This window comes from Molothrus ater, chromosome 10 (genome assembly GCF_012460135.2).
Source record: "Molothrus ater isolate BHLD 08-10-18 breed brown headed cowbird chromosome 10, BPBGC_Mater_1.1, whole genome shotgun sequence".
In the NCBI taxonomy this organism is placed as follows: Eukaryota; Metazoa; Chordata; class Aves; order Passeriformes; family Icteridae; genus Molothrus; species Molothrus ater.
This window is the reverse complement of record NC_050487.2, coordinates 4,903,369-4,925,804: the sequence shown is the minus strand read 5'-3', so window position 1 is coordinate 4,925,804 and position 22,436 is coordinate 4,903,369. Positions and strand designations below refer to the sequence as shown.

Sequence of the window (22,436 nt, the reverse complement as noted above, 5' to 3'; positions counted from 1 at the left end):
TGATACCACAGAATCACAGAATATCCCAGCTGGAAGGGACCCACAGGGATGGATGATCTAGTCCAACCTGGCCCTGCACAGACACCCCAATAATCTCACCCTGTGCATCCCTGAGAGCGTTGTCCAAACTGCTCCTGGAGCTCTGGCAGCTCTGGGGCTGTGCCCATTCCCTGGAGAGCCCTGGCAGTGCCCAGCACCCTCTGGAGGAAGAACCTTTCCCTGATCTCCAACCTAAACCCTCTGACACAGCTCCAGGCCTGGGTCCCTGGGGTCCTCCTGTCCCTGGTCACAGAGAGAAGAGCTCAGAGCTGTTCCAGCTGCAGACTGGGACCAGGTCGTTCAGTCTCCTCCATGTTGAACAAACCAAGTGCTCTCAGCTGTATTCTGAGTTAATTCTGTTGTTTATGAATGTATTTGTTACCTGTGGAACTTTTACTCCTCAAATGATTGTCTGCTGGAGGGAGGGCTATCCCATCTAGCCCTGCTCCAGTGAAGGGACTGTTCCAGCTGGAGGGAAGGTGGCCAGCAGAGGGACACACATGGTTTTTTCTTAAACCAACTAATAAGACCCCAAAGTCTCTCCCATTGTTCTCTGATGGCACTTGGTGATAGTGACTGTCCCACGATGAGGGAGCACAGCAGTAAAGTCATCTCAGCCCTCCTGTGTTCTCCTTTTTTCCTCCCCATGTGTGGAAGCAGGTGTTACCTGAGGTTGAACTGCACCTCTGGGAGAGATTTGGCTCACTTCTAAATTGTACAGTATCTCCCTAAAAAAAACCCCTAAGTTATTTGTCATCTGAGTTCATCTTTCCCTTGCAAAGAGCTGCCATTAAAATGTATTTGGTATAAGCATTAATTTAAAAACAGGCTTGTAAAAATTTAATATAAGAAATGATAAAAAAGTTCCTTTTCACAGAGTTTGGAAGAGACCTTACCCTGCAAATTATCCTAGAGCTGGTTCCCTCTTGTCACCTGAGTCCCTCCCCAGCATTTTTATTTTCTGTCTCTTAGAATCACAGAATCATTTAGGTTGGAAAAGCCCTCCCAGATCACCAAGTTCAGTTGTTCCCCCAGCACTGCCAAGGCCACCCATGTCCCCAAGAGCCACACAGCTTTTAACTCCCTCCAGGGGTGGGGTCTCCACCTCTGGGCAGCTGTGCCAGGGTTGGACAATGCTTTGGGAGTGGAATTTTTCCTAATGCCCACTCTAAACCTCCCCTGGTGCAACTTGAGGCAGTTCCCTCTCATCCTGTCCCTGTTCCCTGGGAGCAGAGCCTGACCACCCCCAGCTGTCCCCTCCTGTCAGGAGTTGTGCAGAGCCACAAGGTCTCCCCTGAGCCTCCTTTTCTCCAAGCTGAGCCCCTTTCCAGCTCCCTCAGCCTCTCCTGCTGGTGCTCCATTCCCTTCCCCATCTCCGATCCCTTCCCTGGACACGCTTCAGCCCCTCCATGTCTTATCCCAGCTCAGGTTGAGCTGCTGACATCCTGTCGACCTCAGATTTTTTGTTTTGGCTTTCCAAGTGACTCAGGTTAATTTGGTTGAGTTCCAGTTGCTGGAATGTTGGCCCCCAGAATCCTCTGGCCAAGGGCAGGTGACCAAGCCCAGGGTGATGGCTCAACCCTCCTCACCCTGCCCAGTGTGGTGGCCACTGTGCCCAAGTGACACCTGTTTGCTGGGGACAGCCCTTGTTTCACAATGTCTCTTACCTGCTTTGGGACACCCCAAGTAGCACTGGAAATGGTGAAAATTAGGAGAGGAAGAGAAAAGGTTTGATGTGTGAAAAAAACATTCCACAGTTGCATAATTTTGCTTTCGGTAACATTTAAATTTTGAAGAAACTATTATCAGAGTAATTCTCAAGATTTCTCTAATAATTCATACACATGTACAAAAACATTCCGGGTTTTCTGACTCTACTGGAGTATCCAGATGGCTGGAAGTGCCAGAAGAGGGCACTGGTAGTTTGTTAATGTTCTGCTGGGGTAAGGCATCTTCCCAGCTCTGAGTTCTCCAACAATCTATTTCCTCCTCCTGAGGGCAGTGCAGTGTTGATCACTTTCAGTACAGGAGTTTCCTTCACCCAGAGTTAATAATCAAAGTTGTTTGCATGACACTACAGAGAATTCCTGTGTAATTTCTTTCCCTGAAGATGATTATTCTTGTGTATTTTCTTGCTAAAAACTTAAATATTTTTAAAACTAATCTAACATATATTTAAGGTGGTGCTGCTCCCTGGTGTGTGGAGCCATAGGTGGTCAGGGGTGAAGCCCTATGCCTGTTCTCATTCCAAGGGTATTTATGTTGGATTGTTTGGCTCTGCTGGCTCCTCAGGTTATCCCACATTACGGATAGAGAAGAATGATCTGAAAAGTGTCACTCTCATGGAGGCCAAAGCTAAAGTGAAGGACATAGCCATCTCCAGGGAGAGGATCACCCTCAAAGATGTGCTCCAAGAAGGTATTTACAGCTCTCAGACACTTCATTCCTACCACGTGCTGTAGATATATAAATACAAATATATGGATATTTATTTACAGAAATCATTCATGGATGATGTTTCTGATCTTTGTTGCTTTGGTGGATGGGAGGAATGATGAGTTATGTTTGCATTTGGGGTGTAGAGGTGGGGAAAGCAGCTTCCAGAGTTAATTAGGCTGGGGGAGTGACCAGGTGTGCTCAGTAATTCATTGAGCTTGTCTGTCTTAATCACCTGCTCCCTGAAATGATGGGTGGCTGAGGAGAAAGGGAATCACTCAGGGCTCAAGGTAACTCACTTCTGGGAGTTCCTACAGGAACTCTCTTAGCAACACAACAGGAACTGCTCTTAACAACATAAAAATCAAAGCAAAACCAACCCAAAGCCCAGAAGAACTTCAGTTGTCCTAATTTGATGTCTCAGTTTGATAACTTTGCTTTGGAAAATCTAATTGGTAGATGCATCATTACTGCCCTGATGTAAAAGATTCAGAGACTACATTATTGTTTTCCTGGAATATCCTGAGTTGGAAGAACCCACAAGGATCATCCAGTTCCTGAATTGTTCACTCCTCGTTTCCTGTGCACTTTGAAAGTGCTCATGCACAACATGAATTGATTCTTGTTGAAACTGAATTTGAAAAATAGGCTTAAATATTTAATTTTCTTTGTCATTCACCTTTACTGCTGCAATTTCAAGTCTCTGTTTCCTGAGAAATCAAACTTCCCAAAGGTTGGAGATTGGAGTTAATCATCCTTTGGAGGCAGAATGCTTTGTGTTAGTCTGAGCAGCAGTGGAGGATGTTCCCATTCTTGTTCAGTGCGTGCCTCTGAACCCCTGGGGTGGCAGCTCTGTGCTCACTCCCAGTGTGGACCCTGCAAAAACCTTCCTTGGCATGTGGGATGTGCTTTGTGTTGCTCTGGGCTGCCTGGAGCTGGGATGTTGGGAGTCACCCTTGACTAGAAGTGACTCAGTGCCCCAGCCACGCTGCAGATGTTTGGTGGCAGAGCTGCCCTGCTCTGCCAGATGAGGCATAAGGAGCTGTTGAATGCAGTTTGGACCCAGTTCATCCAGGGATCTCGTTAGCCTCCAGCTGTTACTTTGAGTCAGAGCCTTCAAAAGTTAAGCACAGAGTCATTAGGGTTAGAAAAGCCCTCTGAGGTCATCGAGTCCAAGCACTCCTCCAGCACTGCCAATTTCACCCCTGTCCCCAAGTGCCACATCCACATGTCAGAGAAGACCTGACCAATTTTAGTTCAGGATCATAGTGGTGTTGAGTCTCTGCCATTGAAGAACAGAAGAGTTTCAGAGGGGAAGAAGGGGATAAAGTAAATACATGCATGGAACTTTTTTACAGATCTTGGCCACAGATTCATTATAAATTTCACATAGCTTCTGTAGCTTTTACATTTTGGAAATATATGTTTAGGCACTATTTCAAAGTCTTCAAGAACCAAGACAGGAGGAATTTAGTTGCTGTTAGGTAATTAATGGTGTTGTGTGCCTGAGAGACTCCTGAGTTCAGCTGTTGCTTACTGAGACTGCAGTTTGAAAACCCCTGTCATGCAGGGTTTCCTTGCCAGCCTCAGGGTAGGTGACAGAAGTGTTGTACTGCCCCTGTTTAAGGTATTTAGAAACAAACAAGACCTGTATTTCACACTGTCAAAGATCTTTCAACCTAGTCAGGCAGGAGGAATCCTTGGGAAGGGGCTGTTATGCTGGAGTAGACTCTGTGGAGATGATGCACACCTTGGTGCAGAAAGTGTTGCCAAGCTGAGCAGTAAAAGCCAATTAAATTCTCTGTGTTTTACCAGTTGTTCCCAGCCCAGCTCCTCAGAGTAGCTCCTCTTCCTGCAGTAGCATCAGTAACATCTTGTGAATGGAAAAATGCTGGAGAGTCTGAATGACCCCCAGACAACCCCAGCACCTTCCAGCTGAGGTGAAACTTGTGAATAATGTGATGCTGGCTGTTTCAAAGTGTTCCATGTGTGCTGGCTGGCCAGAATTGCTGTTTCCTTGTGAATGTTTTCAGAAACACTTGGTCCTTGTGAGGAATGCCTTGGCTTAGAATTCCAGACTGGATGGGTGAGAAAAGGGACCTGGAGTTCTTAGTGCAGGGAGTTGACTGAAGTGCCACAAATAAACCATCATCATATCGATATTTAATTTCACTGAGTGCTATCACTAGTTCACTCTCATGCTTTTCCCCTTATTTATGTAAAACTTCAGCATTTGCTGCCTGTAGTTGTGAATCCCCCTTGTGCTGGTGTTGGGTTCTCTCTTGGTGACTTTATTGGGTTTGGAGACACTTTAACTGCAGGCATTCCTCACTTTCTGCTCTGAAATGTACTGTTTGCTTAAGATACTCCAAATGTTATCAGTGTTTCTTTACTTTACTCATTGGTTGTTCTGTTCCCAGGCACGTTTGGGCGCATTTTCCATGGAATTCTAATAGAAGAAAAAGACCCCAGTAAAGAGAAACAAGTTTTTGTCAAAACTGTTAAAGGTATGTTTGCATGAAGGTGTGGGTTTGTGTGCAGGTGTTTGAACTGTGCTGCAGGCTGAGAGTGCCAAACTTGGCTTTGTAACAACCCCCTTTTCTCCAAAACATGCAAATGATGAAAAGTAAAAGCAGTTTGGATGCTTCCTTCAGCCATAGAGAACAGCAATCATATATGGAAGAAAAATGCATGCACCAGTACTTTCAGTCATCACCCTTGAATACTTTTGTTTATTATTCTTCTAAGTAGAAAATTATATTGTTTTTTTTTCCTAAGCATATCATTGTCTTCCCAGTCACAGCCTTGTCCCCTGCAAATTGCTGAAAAACACTTGAAATGTATCTTAAGAATCTTTTACAAATGCATGGCTGTACAAAAGACAGGGCATAGTTTCTGCCTTCCTTAAACTTTGCAACTGAAGTGTGAGAATTGGCATTTAGAACTGAATTTATCCAAATACAGCACCTGTGTTCAGGAAATGCCTTGAAATGGGGATAGGTAGACTTAAGGAGCAAGGTGGGTGTAGATGAAAATATTGCAAATGTCCCACATGTCTGTCACATGTATCCATGTGTGTATTACAAGTATCCTACCTGTATCCCTGTGTTAACGTATCCTACATCTAACCCTTGCTCTGCAATCATCACAAGTTCTCTTTTTGCCAAATTCCCAGTACAGTGGTTGTTTTCCCTCTTATTTTTGTCATTTCTGTTGGGTGTCTTATTGCCTTTGGTTTTTCATTTGACAATTTCTTTAATTCTTTCTTGCAAAAAAAAAAAGCCACTATAAGATTTTCAACTCATTCTGCTTTTTTTTTTTTTTTTTTTTTTTTTTTTTTTTGTGGCTTGGCTATTAATTTTTAAAGATAATGATTAGGAAATGGTGAAGCTGCTGAATTTTGTTGTTGACTCTTTCTGCTGCCCATTTATTCTCTGCTAGCCTTAAGGAAAATATGGTGCTTAAAGGAAGCAGCCACTTTGGTGTGTTTCTGGCACAATCAGATGTTTCTGGTGCTCTTCTCCCTCACATGACATATAATAATGGAATGGTTTGGGTTGGAAGGGACCTTGAAGATTACCCAGTCCCACCCCTGCCATGGGCAGGGACACCTCCCACTATCCCAGGTTGCTCCAAGCCCTGTCCAAGCTGGCTTTGGACACTTCCAGGGATCCAGGGTCAGCCACAGCTGCTCTGGGCAACCTGTGCCAGGGCCTTCCCACCCTCACAGGGAAGAATTTCTTCCCAATATTCATCTAATTCTGCCTTCTGACAGCTTAAAGCATGTCCTATCCCTCCATCCCTTGTCCCAAGTCCCTGTCCAGCTCTCCTGGAGCCCCTTTTGGGGGCCCTGAGTTCTCCCTGGAGCCTTCTCTTCTCCAGGTGAACGCCCCCAGCTCTCCCAGCCTGGCTTCTCTTGCTTAAAAACCAAAAAAATTGCTTCTTTCTAGTATTTTGGGAATACTTTCTGAATTCTGCCTTCTTCTGTTCCCTTTCACTGCCAAACAGTTCTGTCTTTTTTATTTCTTGGCTCTTATTTAATAATAGTTCTCAAAAACTTGGCCCTTGGCACCCGAGCTACTTTTTATAGCATTGGATTAAACAACATAACATTTGTCAAAAGTGATCTTAATTTAGCTGCCTCCCATGACCTCTTATTGAATTGCTTTCCCAAAATGGGACTTCCAATGCACTCCTAAATCCATAATTCTCCCTTAGAGTGACTTGTGCCTGTGACACATTCATGTCCTATAGGGAAAAACTCTTCCCTTTGCAGGGAAGGATTCAGTGCAGTGATGGCGTTCATCACTGTAGAGAATTTCCCAGCATTAAAAAGGATCTGTGTGTAAGAAATGTAGGGTAGGTTTTGCTGATACTTGGGCCTGGGCAGCAGAATTTTGCAAGGAATAAAACCTGTAACATCCCCTCTCCTCACAGCAGGGCTGATATTACACAGCTTCATTTTCACACCCTGGCTGTTATTGCTGTGTGTGTGGCTGGGACATGTAATAAGTTGGGAATTTGATCTGGTTGGAAGAGAAAAACCTGCAAAAATTCTCTTGTAACCAGAGTTTTTCCTTGAGCTCAGTCATTCTGTGGCCACACACACACTGCTGTTCTGGCACAAGCAGAAGCAGGGCAGGACCATAAAAGCTTGATGGGTATGAGAACCATTAAACTGACTTAAGTATCTCTTTGCTGAAGGCAGTAAAGCCTGAGGGTCAGGGAAAATAGACAAGGAATAAGGCTTTGTCTATGGAGCTAAATTAAACCTTTCCCAAAAGTATGAGCTCCTCTAGAACTGCCTTTTTTAACCCTGAGGTGCATTCTGAAAGTGATAAAATGAAGTCCAGTGGTGCCCCAAATGTCAGGAAACAATGGGGATGGGGGTGGAGTATCTCAGATCTTTGGAAAATGTGAACTGAGGTTCTTTGAGTAGGTACTGTGAGGAAGAATAACCTTGAGAGAAAAAACACCTCTTTTTTCTCACCAGGATCAGAGCTTGAGAAACTGAAGACACTGTTCTGACATTAGGGGAGTGGTTATGGCTTTAAATCTGGAATTTCAAGAGAATCCTAGAATCCCAGAATGGTTTGGGTTGGAAGGGACCTTAAAGCCCATCTCATTCCACCCCTGCCATGGGCAGGGACACCTTCCACTAGCTCAAGTTGCTCCAAGCCCTGTCCAGCCTGGCCTGGGACACTTCCAGGGATCCAGGGGCAGCCACAGCTGCTCTGGGCAACCTGTGCCAGTGTCTGACCTCACAAGGAAGAATAAATAATTAATTTTTTCAAAATTGTCTTCCTTATGTCAAATGTAAATCTACCCTTTTCCTGTTTAAATCATTGCCCTTTTCCTGTCCCTGCAAGCTGTGATCAAAACTCTGTTTCAGTATTTCTTACAATCCACCAGCCACAGTAAAGTATCCTTGGAAAATTTTCTTCTCCAGGCTGAACCTCCCCAGCCCAACAAGTAATACAAGAGTTTGGGTTTGTTGGCTGTTAAGAGCTCTGTGCCACTCAGGTGGGTGTCAAGATTGGAGTGTGCTTGTTCAGCATGATCAGACTGCTTTCTCATCTGCCACAGAATTTGGGGTCTTTCATTTGAACACTTCATGAAGTTATTGAAGTACTTTTGAAGTGATTCAGTTGTTACTTGTTCTGTAGCTCTTAAATTGATGGGGTGTAAAAGTTGGAGATGCTTCTCTTGAAATCTCAACACCCCCTCTCTTACAAAGACTGGCTGAAGGAGGACTCATCGCTGGGTTTTACTCCAGATCCTTAAAAGAGTTTTTTCTTTCATGGAGATTTAGTTCACTCCTGGGAGAAAGTTGTAACATGCCCGTGGTAGTGACAAAGTTTCTACATGCAGGTTCATGAAATAGATGAGTTTATAAGTTTTTTTTAATGCTGTATCATCTGTTCTGGGTGCCTGAGCGTTCTTATATGTGCAGTGCCTTGTGCCAAGGAGAGCTTCAAAGGAACGTGGATCTCTTTTGGCTTTCTGGAAGCTCTGATAACTCCAGACTGCAAAGATCCCAAGCTCTGGGGGAAAAGTGTGACTTGTTCAGGCTGTCCTGCATCCTTCATGTTGGCCATACAGTTGTTGTGTTGTCTTTGCACTTCACACTTCCACTGTGTTCATCTGCTAGGCAAGGTGCTCATAGTTACTTTCACACTTAGACATTTCAGTGGAAAATTCACCTTCATTCTGTCTTCAAACAGACCCTGATGAAGACTGAGGATATGTGTCATTGCCAGCAAGACAAGGATATGTTATCTAGAATATTTGGGATTTTAGAATCTTTGAATCAACACAACCTGAATGAGTTCTTTGTCAGAAAGATGAGAGACTTAGCTGGCATTTGCTTTCTCCGTTGTGTTTTTTGTTTTACAGAAAAATTGGGTTATGAGGATGGAATGCTTCACTTTCCAATCAAAGGATTCCAATCCCTCTCAGTTTTGGGAAGTGTCTCTGATGGCATCTTCCTCCAAGCTGGCATTACATCTCTTGCCAGGGTTTAACAGATCCCTCCAGCCTTTCTGGGGCATCTTTTAAATCATCTGATGTCAGAGGAGGAAGAAAACACACAAGTTTCACCTTTGATTTAAAGAACACATTGTTTAATGGTGCTTTTCCTGTGAAGGAGAAAATTCTTAGCAAAACAAATGGAATTGTGTTATTCCAGGAACATATGAAGTGAGGGTGAGCTGTGCAGAGCCCTGACTCATTTAGGATGTTCTGGCCAAGGTACACTTTTGGTAAAAACAACACAGTGTGCTGTTCAAGATAACCCAGCTGCTCCCATTTCGTGTTCTACCCACTTAACATTTTTCTGATGTACAAGGAAGGAGTGTTTGGAAACAAACCCATCCATGGAAAGCACTGGAAACAAAGTGTTGACAAAGGTCAGCTCTTTAAACTTTATTGTTCTACCAACTTTTAACAAAGCTTTTGAGTTCTGTCACCTTAGGTCACTAAAAGACTTTCAGCATTCTTGGCTATCTCTGACATTTTACTATTTAGAGTTTTAAAATTTATTGCTTGTTAAGAGGAGATGTCCCATTCCTGGAAGTGCTCAGGGCAGGTTGGACAGGGCTTGGAGCATTGTGATCTAGTGGAAGGTGTCCCTGCCCATGGCAGGAGGTGGAGTGAGAAGAGCTTTAAGGTCCCTTCCAACCCAAACCATTCCATGGTTGCAACATTGGTGGCCCTTTAGGACTTCATGCAGCTGGGAAGTGTAGGAATGGCAATCCTGGGAATTCAGGCTGTGCCAAGCAGGAGAAAGCAATGGGCACATTTAAGGGATTTAGGTGTGGACAAGAAGCCCTGTGTTAACCAAGGTGAAGGTTTCTTGTTCACACTAAACAGAACTTGGAGCATCATAGTTGTTTTCAAGGGGTTATGTTTCAATTGATGGAATTTGCTCTTCTGGGCAGTTCATTCTTAAGAAGCACAGCCATGTGAAAATAGTTCTAAGTTTAAGTTTGTACCTTAAACACACAGTATTTGAAGTAATTGTTCAAAAGTATTTAATCTTCCAAAATCAGAGTGCAGGATCCTGTTACTGAAGAGTATAGATTATGCCAAAGAATAAATCAAGAGTTACTGCTCATCTGAGCTAAATTCTTGAGTGTCTTTATAAGGGAAGATACTTGAATTTAAAGAATATGGGATAAGTAGCAAATTTCTGAATATCAGCCTAAAAATGCACTTGATTTTTCATTTAATCCTAGTTCTTTAGGAAAATACCCTGAGACACCTAAAGCAGTACAGTATGCTTCAGAAAATACTGAGGGGATGATTTCCAAAGTATTGTACTAGATCATTTAAAGATTTATTATTCCATATGCTAAAAGATATTCACCTGCAGGACACTTTAATTTACATACAGTTGAAATCTCTACTTGTACATCAGTTTTATTATGTGCTGCAACTTGACCTTTGGACCAGGACATCAGTCATGTCTCTCTTTCCCAATTTCACTTCCAACTTACCTAACACTTTCAGGTTCACTTTAAGTTAAATGGATTATTGAACAAATAGCCTTTTACTTCCTCCTCTTTGCTGCTGCTTCCTGGATTCTGGTGTTACTGTTACACAGGGAACTAAGACTATCCCCAAATCCTGCTTTTCTCAGCCCTTTTCTGTGGTTTAAAACTGCATGTGCATTTGTAATGTAGGAAATCCAGAATAGCATTCCCTATTTTAGCAGTGTCATGTTGACTCAATCCCAAGATTTATTAAAATTAGGCTTGGATTTGTCAGTGTGAGCTGCTTTGCTTTGCAAAATAAACTCATGTGGTTGATACTTGATGCCTGGATAGCAGGATTGGAAGAGAAATCCTGCTCTGTGGAAATCTTATCAGGACTAAGTGCAGTGTCCTGTGCTGTAACCTCTTCCTGCTGTGGCTTGGAGTGCATGTCTTACCTTTACAGGAGACTGGAATTCTGTAGGATGCAGAGCTGCCTTGGAAAGCAGGGGGATGTTGAATTTGTGGAAGTGATGACCTGGACACCTCCTGCAGCTCTGAGCTGCAAGCAGGAGCTCAGTGTGCTGTGCTCAGTCCGTGGCAGGAGGAAGCATCAGATGCTCCACTTGGCTCTGGCTGACTCCTGGGGCCTGGAAATTTGAAAGCTGAAATATTTTTTATATCTACTTTCCTTTCTGCCTGAGATAAAGCAGGTTGGATCATGACTTCTTGCATTTCCTTCTGGTGAAGGAAAGTTGTGAAGGTTACCTGATAGGAGCATTAAAAACGTCCTGTGCAACAGATGTGATCACAGGCATTGAATTACTTCCAAATACTCGTGTAGAGGGGTTAAAGCAATACTCAGGCATCCATTCTCTTTGAACTGGGGTGGAATTCTGCCTTGGGAGCAGTTTTACCTAATTAATTGCCATACAGAAACTAACTAAGCAGTAATTAACAAGGATGTGTTGATACTGGGAGCATTTATCACCTGGAGCTGCTCTAGTCCTGCACTCTAAATTCCTGTGACCACTGTGCCTGCCTGTGTGGCTGTTACCCTTCAGTAACTGGAGCTTGTGCACTTTGTCATGGGATATTTGGCAAAGCCCACAAAGCTGAAAAATAATGAGGGTAATAGAAGCTTGTGAAAACAGGCAGGGGTGTAGAAAATGGCCTGTGTAAGTGTTGTGATGGGGGGGAGTATTACCTTGCAGTATGAAACAGGAGGAAGTTCACAGGGGAACAAGCCATTACAAATGGTCCAAAGATGAGAAAAGCTGCAGGTAAAACATCTTCTTAAATATTGTAGTTGGAAACATTGATCAGAAGCCTTGGAGCTCCTGGCTGTAGTATTTGCAGAGCTGCTTCTGACAGGAGTCTTGAAAGAATCTGCTGTTAGTGCCTGTAGCAGGCTGTGAGAGAGTTCAAATGGGACTCAGTTCAATTTTGAAACCTGTGGTTACATGGGTTTTCAGGTTCTGCTTTGTTTTCTGAAGAAACAGATTTCAGTGACCATTCTACAAGGAGAAGTCTTGTAAATTGTAATGCTGACTGAGAGGGGGTTGTGAGGTGGGTGTCACTCTGTTCTCCCAGGGAACAAGAGACAGGGCAAGAAGAAAATTGCCTCAAGTTGCCCCAGGGGAAGTTTAGGTTGGATATTAGGGAAAACTTCTTCCCAGAAAGGGCTGTCCATCCCTGGCACAGCTGCCCAGGGCAGTGGTGGAGTCCCCATTCCTGAAGGGATTTAACAGAGGTGTGGATGTGGCACTTGGAGACATGGGTTAGGAGTGGCTTTGGCAGCACTGGTGGAATGAGTGGACTTGATCTTGGAGGACTTTTCCAACCTAAAGGATTCTGTGATCCTACTTAAGCTGTGCTTTGCAATTTTGAGGCTCTGGGAGGTCTGACTTACAAAGTGACTCATGAAAGCATTCAGCTAATCAGTTCCCCTCTGCAATATCCAGGTAATTGCTGCTTTTCATCTCTGCTATGTCCTTTGGGGTGTGGAGTGACTTTTCCTGGTGAAGCAGAGCCTGGTGCCCTGCAGCTGATGAGTGCCTGGTCTCAGAGCAGGCAGTTCCCTTCAATTTGGTGTCATCACAGAACTTGCCCAAGATCTTTTCACCTGATGATTCATGTGATCGATGAATGATAACAAACAAAGATTTTAAAATGACTTTTTGCAGATGGATTTTAAGAAGTTGGTAAAAATGGAATAGGTGTTTTTTTCTCCCCATGAACCAGGCAGGGCCCCAGCACATCCCAGCACAGAGGGATGTAAAACCAGCAGTGCCAAGAGCCCCATTGTGCCTGGCTGCATACAAATCCTGTGATATCAGGAGATAAACCTGCAGCTCCATCAGAGCTTGGAATCCTGCCTTGTTCTTGCCCTGGGCCTCAAGGCAGGCTTTCACAGCCAGGCTTTTGGGTAAAACCAGGGCTTGGAGAGCATCTTCCTCTCTGGAATGCATTTACATCTATCTCAGTCTTGGTTTTAAGCACCTTCTGAAAGTTGAACCTTTTTGGTCCTAACTTGAGTATCTGGAATATTTCTGGGTATTAAATCTTCCTCTGAACTCACCTGAATTTGCTGCTCTTTGGTTTCTCAGCTGTTGGTGCATGATCACCTTGTGGAAATCTGGCTGCTCCTCATGAGTATCCAACTGCAACTCCATTTGTGGCTGAGCACTGACATGTTCTTAATCATAAAGAATGTAATATCTCAGTTCAGCTTTTTTCAGGGCTTTAAGGAAGTTTTTCAATGAGCCCTTGTTGCCTTGCCCTGGAGCACTCAAGTTCAGGGCTGTTCCTGGTGCCCAGATTTAATAAAGAGGAGACTGTGACCTCCTCAGTTGTGTCTCCAAGCAGCTGATGTAATTTCAGAGGTTTCTGGCTCTGTGGGAGGCTTTTCCCCCTCTCCCCTCTGTAGCTGTGTGTGTGGCTGTGCTCGTATCTGACACCTTCATGGATTTGGGGCAGACAAAAGAAGCCACAAAAGCCCTTGGGCTTTTTATTTTTACATCCCATGGGTGTGACAGTATCCTTCCCCTTTTCTGTCTGAGTGGCTGCACAAACAGTTTTGAGAAGAAAACAAGGTGTGTGTGTTTACATGTAGCACTCAGGGATTGACACAGTTTGGGGAATTTGGGATTATACATTGGCCCAGGCAGGAAGATGGAATCTGTAGGATTTATCTCACTATGTCCTTGGAAAAAGGTCTCAGCAAGCTGGGATTGCTGTGGCACTGGGGCTCTGTTTCTCTTATTAAAACTAGAAATGGTGGCTTTGCTGGATTGGTTTTAAGGATTTTTAGTACAGGATGCTCAGATTCACCAGGCCTCCACAACAAAAAATGTAATATTGCCAAAATCTCCTTTGTCCTGGTCTGTGAAGATGTGTGTGTTGGTTGCTCAAAAGTGGTCATAGTCTATTAAATGTGACAGAGTTTGTTTAACTGAACTTTTTCCTTTGTAACTGATGAAAATGCCTTAAAAGGAAGCCTGATTGCAGTGGGCCCTGTTGCAGTAGCAGTATTTTGGTGTTCTTTTCCCCCTTTTGACAGAATCACTCCAAGAAGTGGTGATTAATACTGTGTTTTGAATTATATCTAGTACAAACCCACAATAATCAAATTGTGTGGTGGTTCTAAATTGGCACTGGTCTCAACTAGGGGAGGATTAGCCTTGAACACTATTGTTTGTTCTGAGTCTGTTGAATTTGTTGGTGTTGGGTAAGTTTTTTCTATGCAGAAAACAAGGAAATAATATTGATAAGCAAACACAATATGGATGGTGGGACTGTTTCACAAGATAAGATTTCAGTTTCCGTATACACTTGCCTGGGAGTCAATCATCCTTTTGGGTGCCCAACCACTATAACCTGGGGAGAAAACAACACTGACCTGCTGGAAACTTCCCTGAGTGCTGGAAAGGGAAAGGCTTTGGCAGAAGAGTCACCTTCTGGAGATGAATGGGTGCATTGTCCAAACCAGCCTGACTCGTTCTGTAGATCTTAAATCCACTCTTAAACAATCTCTGATTTAAAGCTTCAAATTATTGCTTGGTGGCTCTTATAATTAAAAGCAAACCAGTTCAGCAAGCACAGGGCCAGAGAGTGTGTGAGGAGTTAATCAGCTTAAACTCACACCCAGGAATCTCTTTCCTGCCTTCATCATGTGCTGGATGAAGAGGTTGAGGTCTTTGGGCCCTGTAATTACTGCTGAAGCTCTGTACAGGTAACCTGCTCCTCTGACTTCTCAGAATCTGCTTTTCCACCTCCATTTTTAATGCTGGCTTTTAGAACTGCCTGACTCAGTCATCAGGGCTGTGTAACTTTGTTTTAAGGTAGGATCTTGGTTTTTCTTTCCTCTTTCCAAGCCTTTTGCATCTGTCTTGTACGTAATCAAATTCATCAAGTGTCCGGCCCACAGGGGTAGGACCTTCCCTTTCTCATGCTTCTGTTGGAGTGCAGACCAGAGACTTCAGCTGGCCATGGCTTCAGTGTGTCCTGCACTGCAAGAACCTGTTTGTAGCATCCCCACATAGAGAGTTGTTATCAAATAGAAGGGAATCACAGATTTGTTTGTGTTGGAAAAACCTTCCAAGACCATCAAGTCCCACCATTCCCCCAGCACTGTCAAGGCCACCACTCAAGTGCCTCACCCACACAGATTTAAACCCCTCCAGACCTAAATCCTCAACCAGTGCCCCAGGCAGGCTGTTCCAATGTCTGACCATCCTTTCTGTCAGTAAATATTCCCCAGTATCCAGTCTGAACTTCCCCTGGTGCAACTCAGAACTGTTTCCGCTCATCCTGTCCCTGTTCCCAGGGAGCAGAGCCTGACCCCCCAGCTGTCCCCTCCTGTCAGGAGTTGTGCAGAGCCACAAGGGCCATCCTGAGCCTCCTTTGCTCCAGGCTGAGCCCTTTCCCAGCTCCCTCAGCTGTCCCTGGTGCTCCAGCCTCATTCCCAGCTCTGTTCCCTGCCCTGGAGAATCTCCAGCCTCTCAAAGTCCCTGTAGTGATGGGCCCAAAAGCACTGGCTGATGCATCCCATAATATACCACAATTGTCACTAATTTAGTGGCACCTCTGAGTTTCTGCAGAGTGCTCCCATCACTCTTCACTCAGCCCCATTTTCTTTTGCAGGGCTCAGGCTCAGTTAGGAAAGGGTGTCAGGGCTGTACAGGAGCAGGATCAGACCTCGGAGGAGGGAAAAGAGCAGAGGATTTCTTGCCTATTCTTCTCCCAGGGCAGTAAAACCTTGGCTTGACTCATCCAGGACATGTAAATTCCCCCTTGTGCAGCAAGGAGAGCTCCTTGGGCTGTGCTGGGCTCTCCTGTGCCAGCTCCCTGCCAGAACTAGTCCCAGCATGAGGGAGACATGGAAAATGCTCCCAGGTGTGAGGGGGGTGGGACTGGGAGAGCTCCTGTTGGTGTCTCCTTATGTTTCCCTGGAGGTTCATGCCACCAAAGGTGGGAAAAAACCCCAAATACACAAATAGTGGTGGGAAAGGGGTTTCAGGCTTCTGTGTTTCTGCCCACTGGATGCTCTGATTGCTTTGGGTTATTGGAGTTATCACAGGTGCCTGAATTTTAGCTGGCAGCAGTGGTTTTATTTATTTATTCATTTGAAAAGGTGGGGGAGAGAACAGCAAACAGTTCTAAGGTTACCAAGAGTCAAGTGTGTCAAGCAAGAGAGCAAGGAAATAAGTAAATATAGACATAAACAGCCATGTGGCAGTACACACAACTGTACCTGGAGTGGTAACTCAGCAGCAAAGCATCCCTTGGAGCACATTTGTGCTTGGGAGCATTTGGCACATCCCACTTCTTCCATGGGCACCACTCCTGTGCAGGATGAGACCCCACTGCCCAGTGCAGCTGTCAGGAAGTGCAGAACCAGAGCCTGTCAGCCCCTGGAATGTGTTTGATTTCCTTTCTGGACTTGACCCCACTCCTTAAAGCAGAAATGAGCCTCAGAACTTGGCCTTGAACTTTTTTTCTCTCTCTTTTTTTAAGTGCTTTTTCTAAGTGCCATTTTAAGAAAGGAGGCAAACAAGTTCTGTTCGTGCTCAAGTGACCTGAAGTGACTTGCAGATCTGGACTGAATTTTAATTGATGTGTTGATTTGTTTCCAAAGTTTATCTGTGGTTCCTTTTTCCCTCAGATCAAGCCTCGGAGGTGCAGGTGACAATGATGCTGACAGAAAGCTGTAAACTCAGAGGGCTTCACCACAGGTAGGGTGATAAATCCATGTCACTGTGAGGTGGAAGTACCTGGGCTAAAGCTCCCTGGGGAGAGGGAGCTGTTTGTTGGGAATTCAGCAGCACTTCTGTAGAATCATGGAATGCCAGCTGGTTTTGGGTGGGAAGGGACCTTAAAGCTCATTTCTGCCAGGGGCAGGGACACCCTCCACTGTCCCAGGTTGCTCCAAGCCCTGTCCAACCTGGCCTTGGACACTCCCAGGGATCCAGGGGCAGCAACAGCTGCTCTGGACACCCTGTGCCAGGGCCTCAGCACCCTCACAGGGAAGGATTTCTTCCCAATATCCCATCTATCCTTATCTGTCAGTGTGCATCTATGCCCCCTTGTCCTGTCACTCCATGCCTCGTCCCCAGTCCCTCTCCAGCTCTCCTGGAGCCTCTTTAGGCGCTGGCAAGGACTCTAAGGTCTCCCTGGATCCTTCTGCAGGCTGGACATTCCCAGCCTTATGTAATAAAGGCCTTGCCTAAAGTACAAGAGTAGCAAGTTTTTGGTGAAACATACTTAAATAGAAACAAAATTAACTTGCTCTGCTCTCATCATTCCAAATGAGCTGTTGTCCTCCCTTTTATAAGTCAAGCTTTTTAAAAAAAGTCCAGAAAGCTTTTCTTCCCTACACTGCCTAAAAAGCTGGGACCCTCATGGGTCTGGATGTGACACCAGGCTGTGAGAAATTTTCAGGAAAGAGTAAGAAAATTCAAAATTAAAAACAATGGTAAGTTGTTGGTGACTTTGCTAATGATTTTCAATGGAAAATACAGGTATTTTAAAAAGTGCTTAATGGAAATTGAAACTGTCTCCAGTTTGGTTTGAGTTTTTATGAATTTACATGTTGATATATATATTATGTATTATATTTCTTCTAAGGAAGATGTGCAGAGACACTGCAGCATGGGGATTACCTGAGCCACAAAAGGCATGGAAATGCCCTTAAAGTGGCTGATTCACAGCTAAAATTTTCTGTTCTGTCACTTTGCAGTGGATCAAACATGATGTTCTGACTTTTTTTTTTTGTTTAAATGCTGTAGTAGAAGTATATCTTTTATATCTGTAACAGATTTAGAATGCTGCACCTCCCAGTTTAGGATATAGCACTTCTGTGTCTTCACCTGTATTCACTACAATTTATCTCAGCCCTCTTGGACCAAGTGAAACTGTTTGGAGGATTCTTTCATAATGGGAAAGTAGTCAAATATTTCATTTATTAAAAGTACTGTCTAGGGCTTCAGTTAATTGGACACATTGCACTCTGCAATTCCTAATACAAGATTAAATGCTTTTCTTTCATCTTGAATTAATTTTATTGCTGTGTTTAGGAATCAAAATTATTTTAATCAAATTGTAGTTCCATAACATTAGGAATTTCTGTGTCTTCCAGGAATCTGCTGCCTATCACTCATGTCTGTATAGAGGAGGGAGAGAAACCAATGGTGCTGCTGCCCTACATGAACTGGGGGAACCTTAAACTCTTCCTGAGACAGTGCAAATTGGTGGAGGCCAACAATCCTCAGGTACCCTTGGGCATATGGGACTTTGTGCCCATTAAAACTCCATTTGCTCTGAGTTTGTGCCACCAGAGGAATGGTTGTGGCACTCTCCTGGTCAGTGTGATCCAGGAGAGCTGCAGAGGTGGCTCCCCAGCAAGTGTTTGCCTTGTTTCCCACCAGGAAAAGTTTATCCTGGGTGTTCAGAGGGCAGGATGCTGTCACTTCTCATTAGGGTAGAAGCACAATCAATGCATCCTAAAATTATAGCAACAAATAGAGAAAATTGTGATTAAATTAAGGGAAATGGTGTATGGAGAAATTTCAGATTTACTGATACTTCTCTTGGTATCCCAAGCTATAAATACATGCAAGATTTTAATTATGATGGGACTGTGAAGCTGCAGAAGGAGCTGAAGCAGCAGCCTCTGATACTGGTTTTGGAGAGCAGCAAGGATTTTGACTGTGCTGCTGCCTGGGATTAGCTGGTTTCCAGGGAAACAAAGTGAAAAACGGTGTGGGAAGGGGTAAAATGGACCATTTTTGCCTATGCCCTCTTCCAATCAAAGGAAAAGTAGGTACAAAGAGTGTGGCACTTGCAAGATGGAAGTATTTTCCCTTGGCATGTCAAATATGTTAAAATTTCAAGTCAGACACCATCATGAGTGCCCATAGGTGGTTGTGTCTGGGGGGACTGGAAGGGGAGGAGGCACTGGGACACCCAGTAACCCTGCAGGTGCTGGGCTGAAGGGGCTGATGGCTGCTGCTCTGGGCTCTTGCAGGCAATTTCCCAGCAGGATCTGGTACACATGGCCATCCAGATTGCCTGTGGGATGAGCTACCTGGCCAGGAGGGAGGTCATCCACAAGGACCTGGCTGCAAGGAACTGTGTGTAAGTACTGTCCCCTCTGCAGCTGCAGCTCCCTGCACTCAGCCTGAGATCCCCTTCAGAATGCAGGGTTGGGGTCTCTGGTGTAGTCAGTGGAGTTGTTTTCCCCCAAAGCAAGGGGAACCAGGAGTTGTGGTTCTAAAGGATGCAGAACATCCTCTCTGTAAATGCTTCAGCTGGGTTTGAGTATCACTTTTTCAAAGGCTTGAAAAGAATTAAAGTTTCCTTCAATTTTAGTAAAAACTTGGACTATCTTTGACAGTTTATCAATGGATAGATTTTTGTTTGAAGTTGGTTTTCTTCATTCTTTCTCCTTAAAAACTAAGTTAAAGACTTTGTTCATTGGTAGATTTCTTAATTGCCAAATGATGGATAGATATAAATGTACTCTGGAATGGCAGGAGTGCCAGAGAGGGGTTTGAGACCATCTTCAGGTTGGAATACACTCCAAAATGTAGAGGTGGAGGTGTTTGGTGGCCTTCTAGGAACCCAGTCACTCAGTGACCACCATCTCTGCTCTTGTGCCCCGTAAGGGTGCTCAGTGTGGTGACAGATCCTGTTCCTAATTCCTGTTGCTGTTCCTCACTGCTGAGCACACTGAGGAGGAAGTGGGACCACAGGAGACAGATCACAAACATCAGGGAATCACAAACATCAGGGACATCCCCTGGAACTTTATGTTTGGAAAGATAAAGAGGTGCCAGTAGCCAAGGTCCCCTGAAGGACTTTGTTCCAGCCACCCCTCTTTGTTCCCCAGGTTTACTCTGGGTGGTGAAAGGCTGGGAAGTGCATCAGACCCATCTCCTAATTTTGGGAAGGGAGCCAAGATTCCAGTGATCTTGGCAGGTTTAAGGGAGGAAATGCTTGTGGTCTCATGTGCCCATGGCACAGCCAGGTCCAGTTACAGTGGACATGAGAGTTACACAACTCAGAGCTGTCTAATTGCTGGGGAAATGCCCTTTGCATTGCATTTATTTTCAAACAGGTCTTCTAGGAATTTCTCTGAACTCTTGAAAATTACTAGATAATACATTTCCTGTTGTGTAAATTTTGAGGATAATGAAGTGGCTTGAAAGTGCATAGAAAAAATAAAAAGGTATCTGGGATAGTAAAGAGAGAAGCACACAGATCATTTATATTTCATTTTTCTCATCAAAATAAATAATTGGTAAGATGAGAAGACAGCAAAAACCAGTTTGTTACAATACCCCCACCCCAATGTTCCTTCTGGATATTTGTCATACAGTGTTGAAGCCAACATCTTTGCCATGTTCTGAAGTCAGCTGTTTATGAGAACACTGAACTTTATTGCGCACAGTTTTAAGTTCAAAGAGTTTGAATCACACCCCAGAGGGGGCAAATTCTCTCTGTTATTTTGAGTCATCTTTTCTTGATGAAAGTTTCCCTTAGTACCCTTTTTTCTGACAAGCATCAATATCTGTTCTGGAGGGAATAAAGACTTTTCAGCAGATGGCTTGATTGGAGCCATGCTTTTGGACCACAAAGGGTGCTGGTTGGTTCAAGATATTACTGGCTCTTTGTTTGCTTAGATCTTTGCCTCATTATTGCCACAGAGGTACCAGAGCTACAAAGTGTTTAATTGCCCTGATAGGGGATCTCCAACAGAGCAAGAGTAACTTGAGGCAGTTACTTATTTGCTTTAACAGTATTTTTTTGCGCTTGCAAGTGTTTGGCTTTATTTAATCAAGCCTGCTGATTTTTCTAGTGCTTATCAGTTGGCACAGAATTAAACTGGTGCTGTGATGATATTTGCTAATCAGAGTAAGCTTGTCTTGATGCAGGAGAGAGCCAGTGCTCGAGCTGTGGATTAGCAGTGCCCAGTGAGATGCTGAGTGTGGCCCTTGGGGCTGGGCAGAGCTGTTGGCTGTGGGGTTGCTGACCTATTGGAATATTACCAATACTGCAGACAGGATGTGCCTGAGCTTGTCTGGCCCTTGCTGCTGAACCAAACAGGGGCACTGTGGTGTTTCACCCCAGAGACACCTTTGGCTGGCTGGATGCTGCAGCTGGGCACAGGGAGGCGAGTCCAGGCTTGCAGGAGCTCAGGTTTACCTCTGGCAGAGAAACTTTAAGGTGATGGTGAAGGAAAGGAGCTGGTTCTGATGGAGGGCTTCCATCCAGAGCTTTATTCTGTCTCCCAGGCCTCTGAATGCAGCAACAGCTCCAAAAGAACTCCCTGACCCCGTGGTTGCTGTTCCTTTTAACTCCAGGGAGAGGGGGAGGGAAGGAGTAGGGAGCCACCAACCACGTACAGGAGGGGAGGTCTCAATGGACAAAGGACACCTGGATGGCCCAATGTCCCCCTCAGGGGTAGAGGGCATCCTTTGAATCTGCCAATCACTCAGTGCCCTTCTGGAATGCCAGGAGTGACAGACAGTGCTTGGCAGGGGTCAGGGTGGGGAAAGGAGAGGTGATTGACACACCTGGGAGGGATCATCGGGCAGGGGCCCAAGGTTCTGAGGTAAATCCTGAAATCCCAATCCTGAGTGTGCTGTTCTCTGTGCCCAGCATCGACGATGCCCTGCAGGTGAAGATCACGGACAACGCGCTGTCGCGGGACCTGTTCCCCATGGACTACCACTGCCTGGGGGACAACGAGAACAGGCCCGTGCGCTGGATGGCTCTGGAAAGCCTGGTCAACAATGAATTCTCCAGTGCTAGTGATGTGGTGAGGGTTTTTTCCCTCCTTCTTACATTTTGGAAATGTGTTTTGTTGACATTTTGCTCTTTTTTCAGCTGTTGGAGAATCCCAGAATGGGTGGGATTGGAAGGGACCTTTAAAGCCTGTTTAATTCCATCCCCTGCCATGGACAGGGACACCTTCCACTGTCCCAGGATGCTCCAAGCCCTGTCCAGTCTGGCCTGGAATACTTCCAGGGATCCAGGGGCAGCCACAGCTGCTTCTGGGCACCCTGTGCCAGGGCCTCCCCAACCTCATAGGGAAGAATTTATTCCCAATATCCCATCTAACCCTGCCCTCTATCAGTGTGCAGCCATTCTCCCTTGTCCCATCCTTCCATCCCTGTCCCCAGTCCCTCTCCAGCTCTCCTGGAGCCCCTTTAGGCACTGGAAGGGGCTGTGATGTCTCCCTGGAGCCTCTCTTCTCCAGGTGAACCCCCCAGTTCTCCCAGCCTGGCTCCAGAGCTCTGCTCCAGCCCTTGGAGCATTTCTGTGGCCTCCTCTGGACTTGCTCCAGCAGCTCCAAAATCCTTCTGGTGTTGGGGACCCCAGAGCTGGAGGCAGGGGTCCATGGCACTGGATAGGTAACAGTGGCTTGTTCAGAGCAGCCTCTCTTCTCCCACTCCTGCCTCAACTGCTTGTGGCAGATGGTTC

General features: G+C 45.0%; 1 protein-coding gene across 2 annotated transcripts in view; it reads left to right on the top strand.

The window, feature by feature from the left end:
* RYK (receptor like tyrosine kinase) overlaps positions 1 to 22,436 on the top strand; it is a 53,613-nt gene that overhangs the window by 26,328 nt on the left and 4,849 nt on the right. The window contains exons 8-13 of one of the 2 annotated variants that reach the window (XM_054515941.1): positions 2,324 to 2,457; positions 4,896 to 4,982; positions 16,615 to 16,684; positions 18,088 to 18,220; positions 18,976 to 19,085; positions 21,612 to 21,771. In XM_054515941.1, the coding sequence (XP_054371916.1) occupies positions 2,324 to 2,457; positions 4,896 to 4,982; positions 16,615 to 16,684; positions 18,088 to 18,220; positions 18,976 to 19,085; positions 21,612 to 21,771 (694 nt within the window). The remainder of the gene's footprint in view (positions 1 to 2,323; positions 2,458 to 4,895; positions 4,983 to 16,614; positions 16,685 to 18,087; positions 18,221 to 18,975; positions 19,086 to 21,611; positions 21,772 to 22,436) is intronic. The other variant, XM_036389119.2, reaches the window with a different exon arrangement.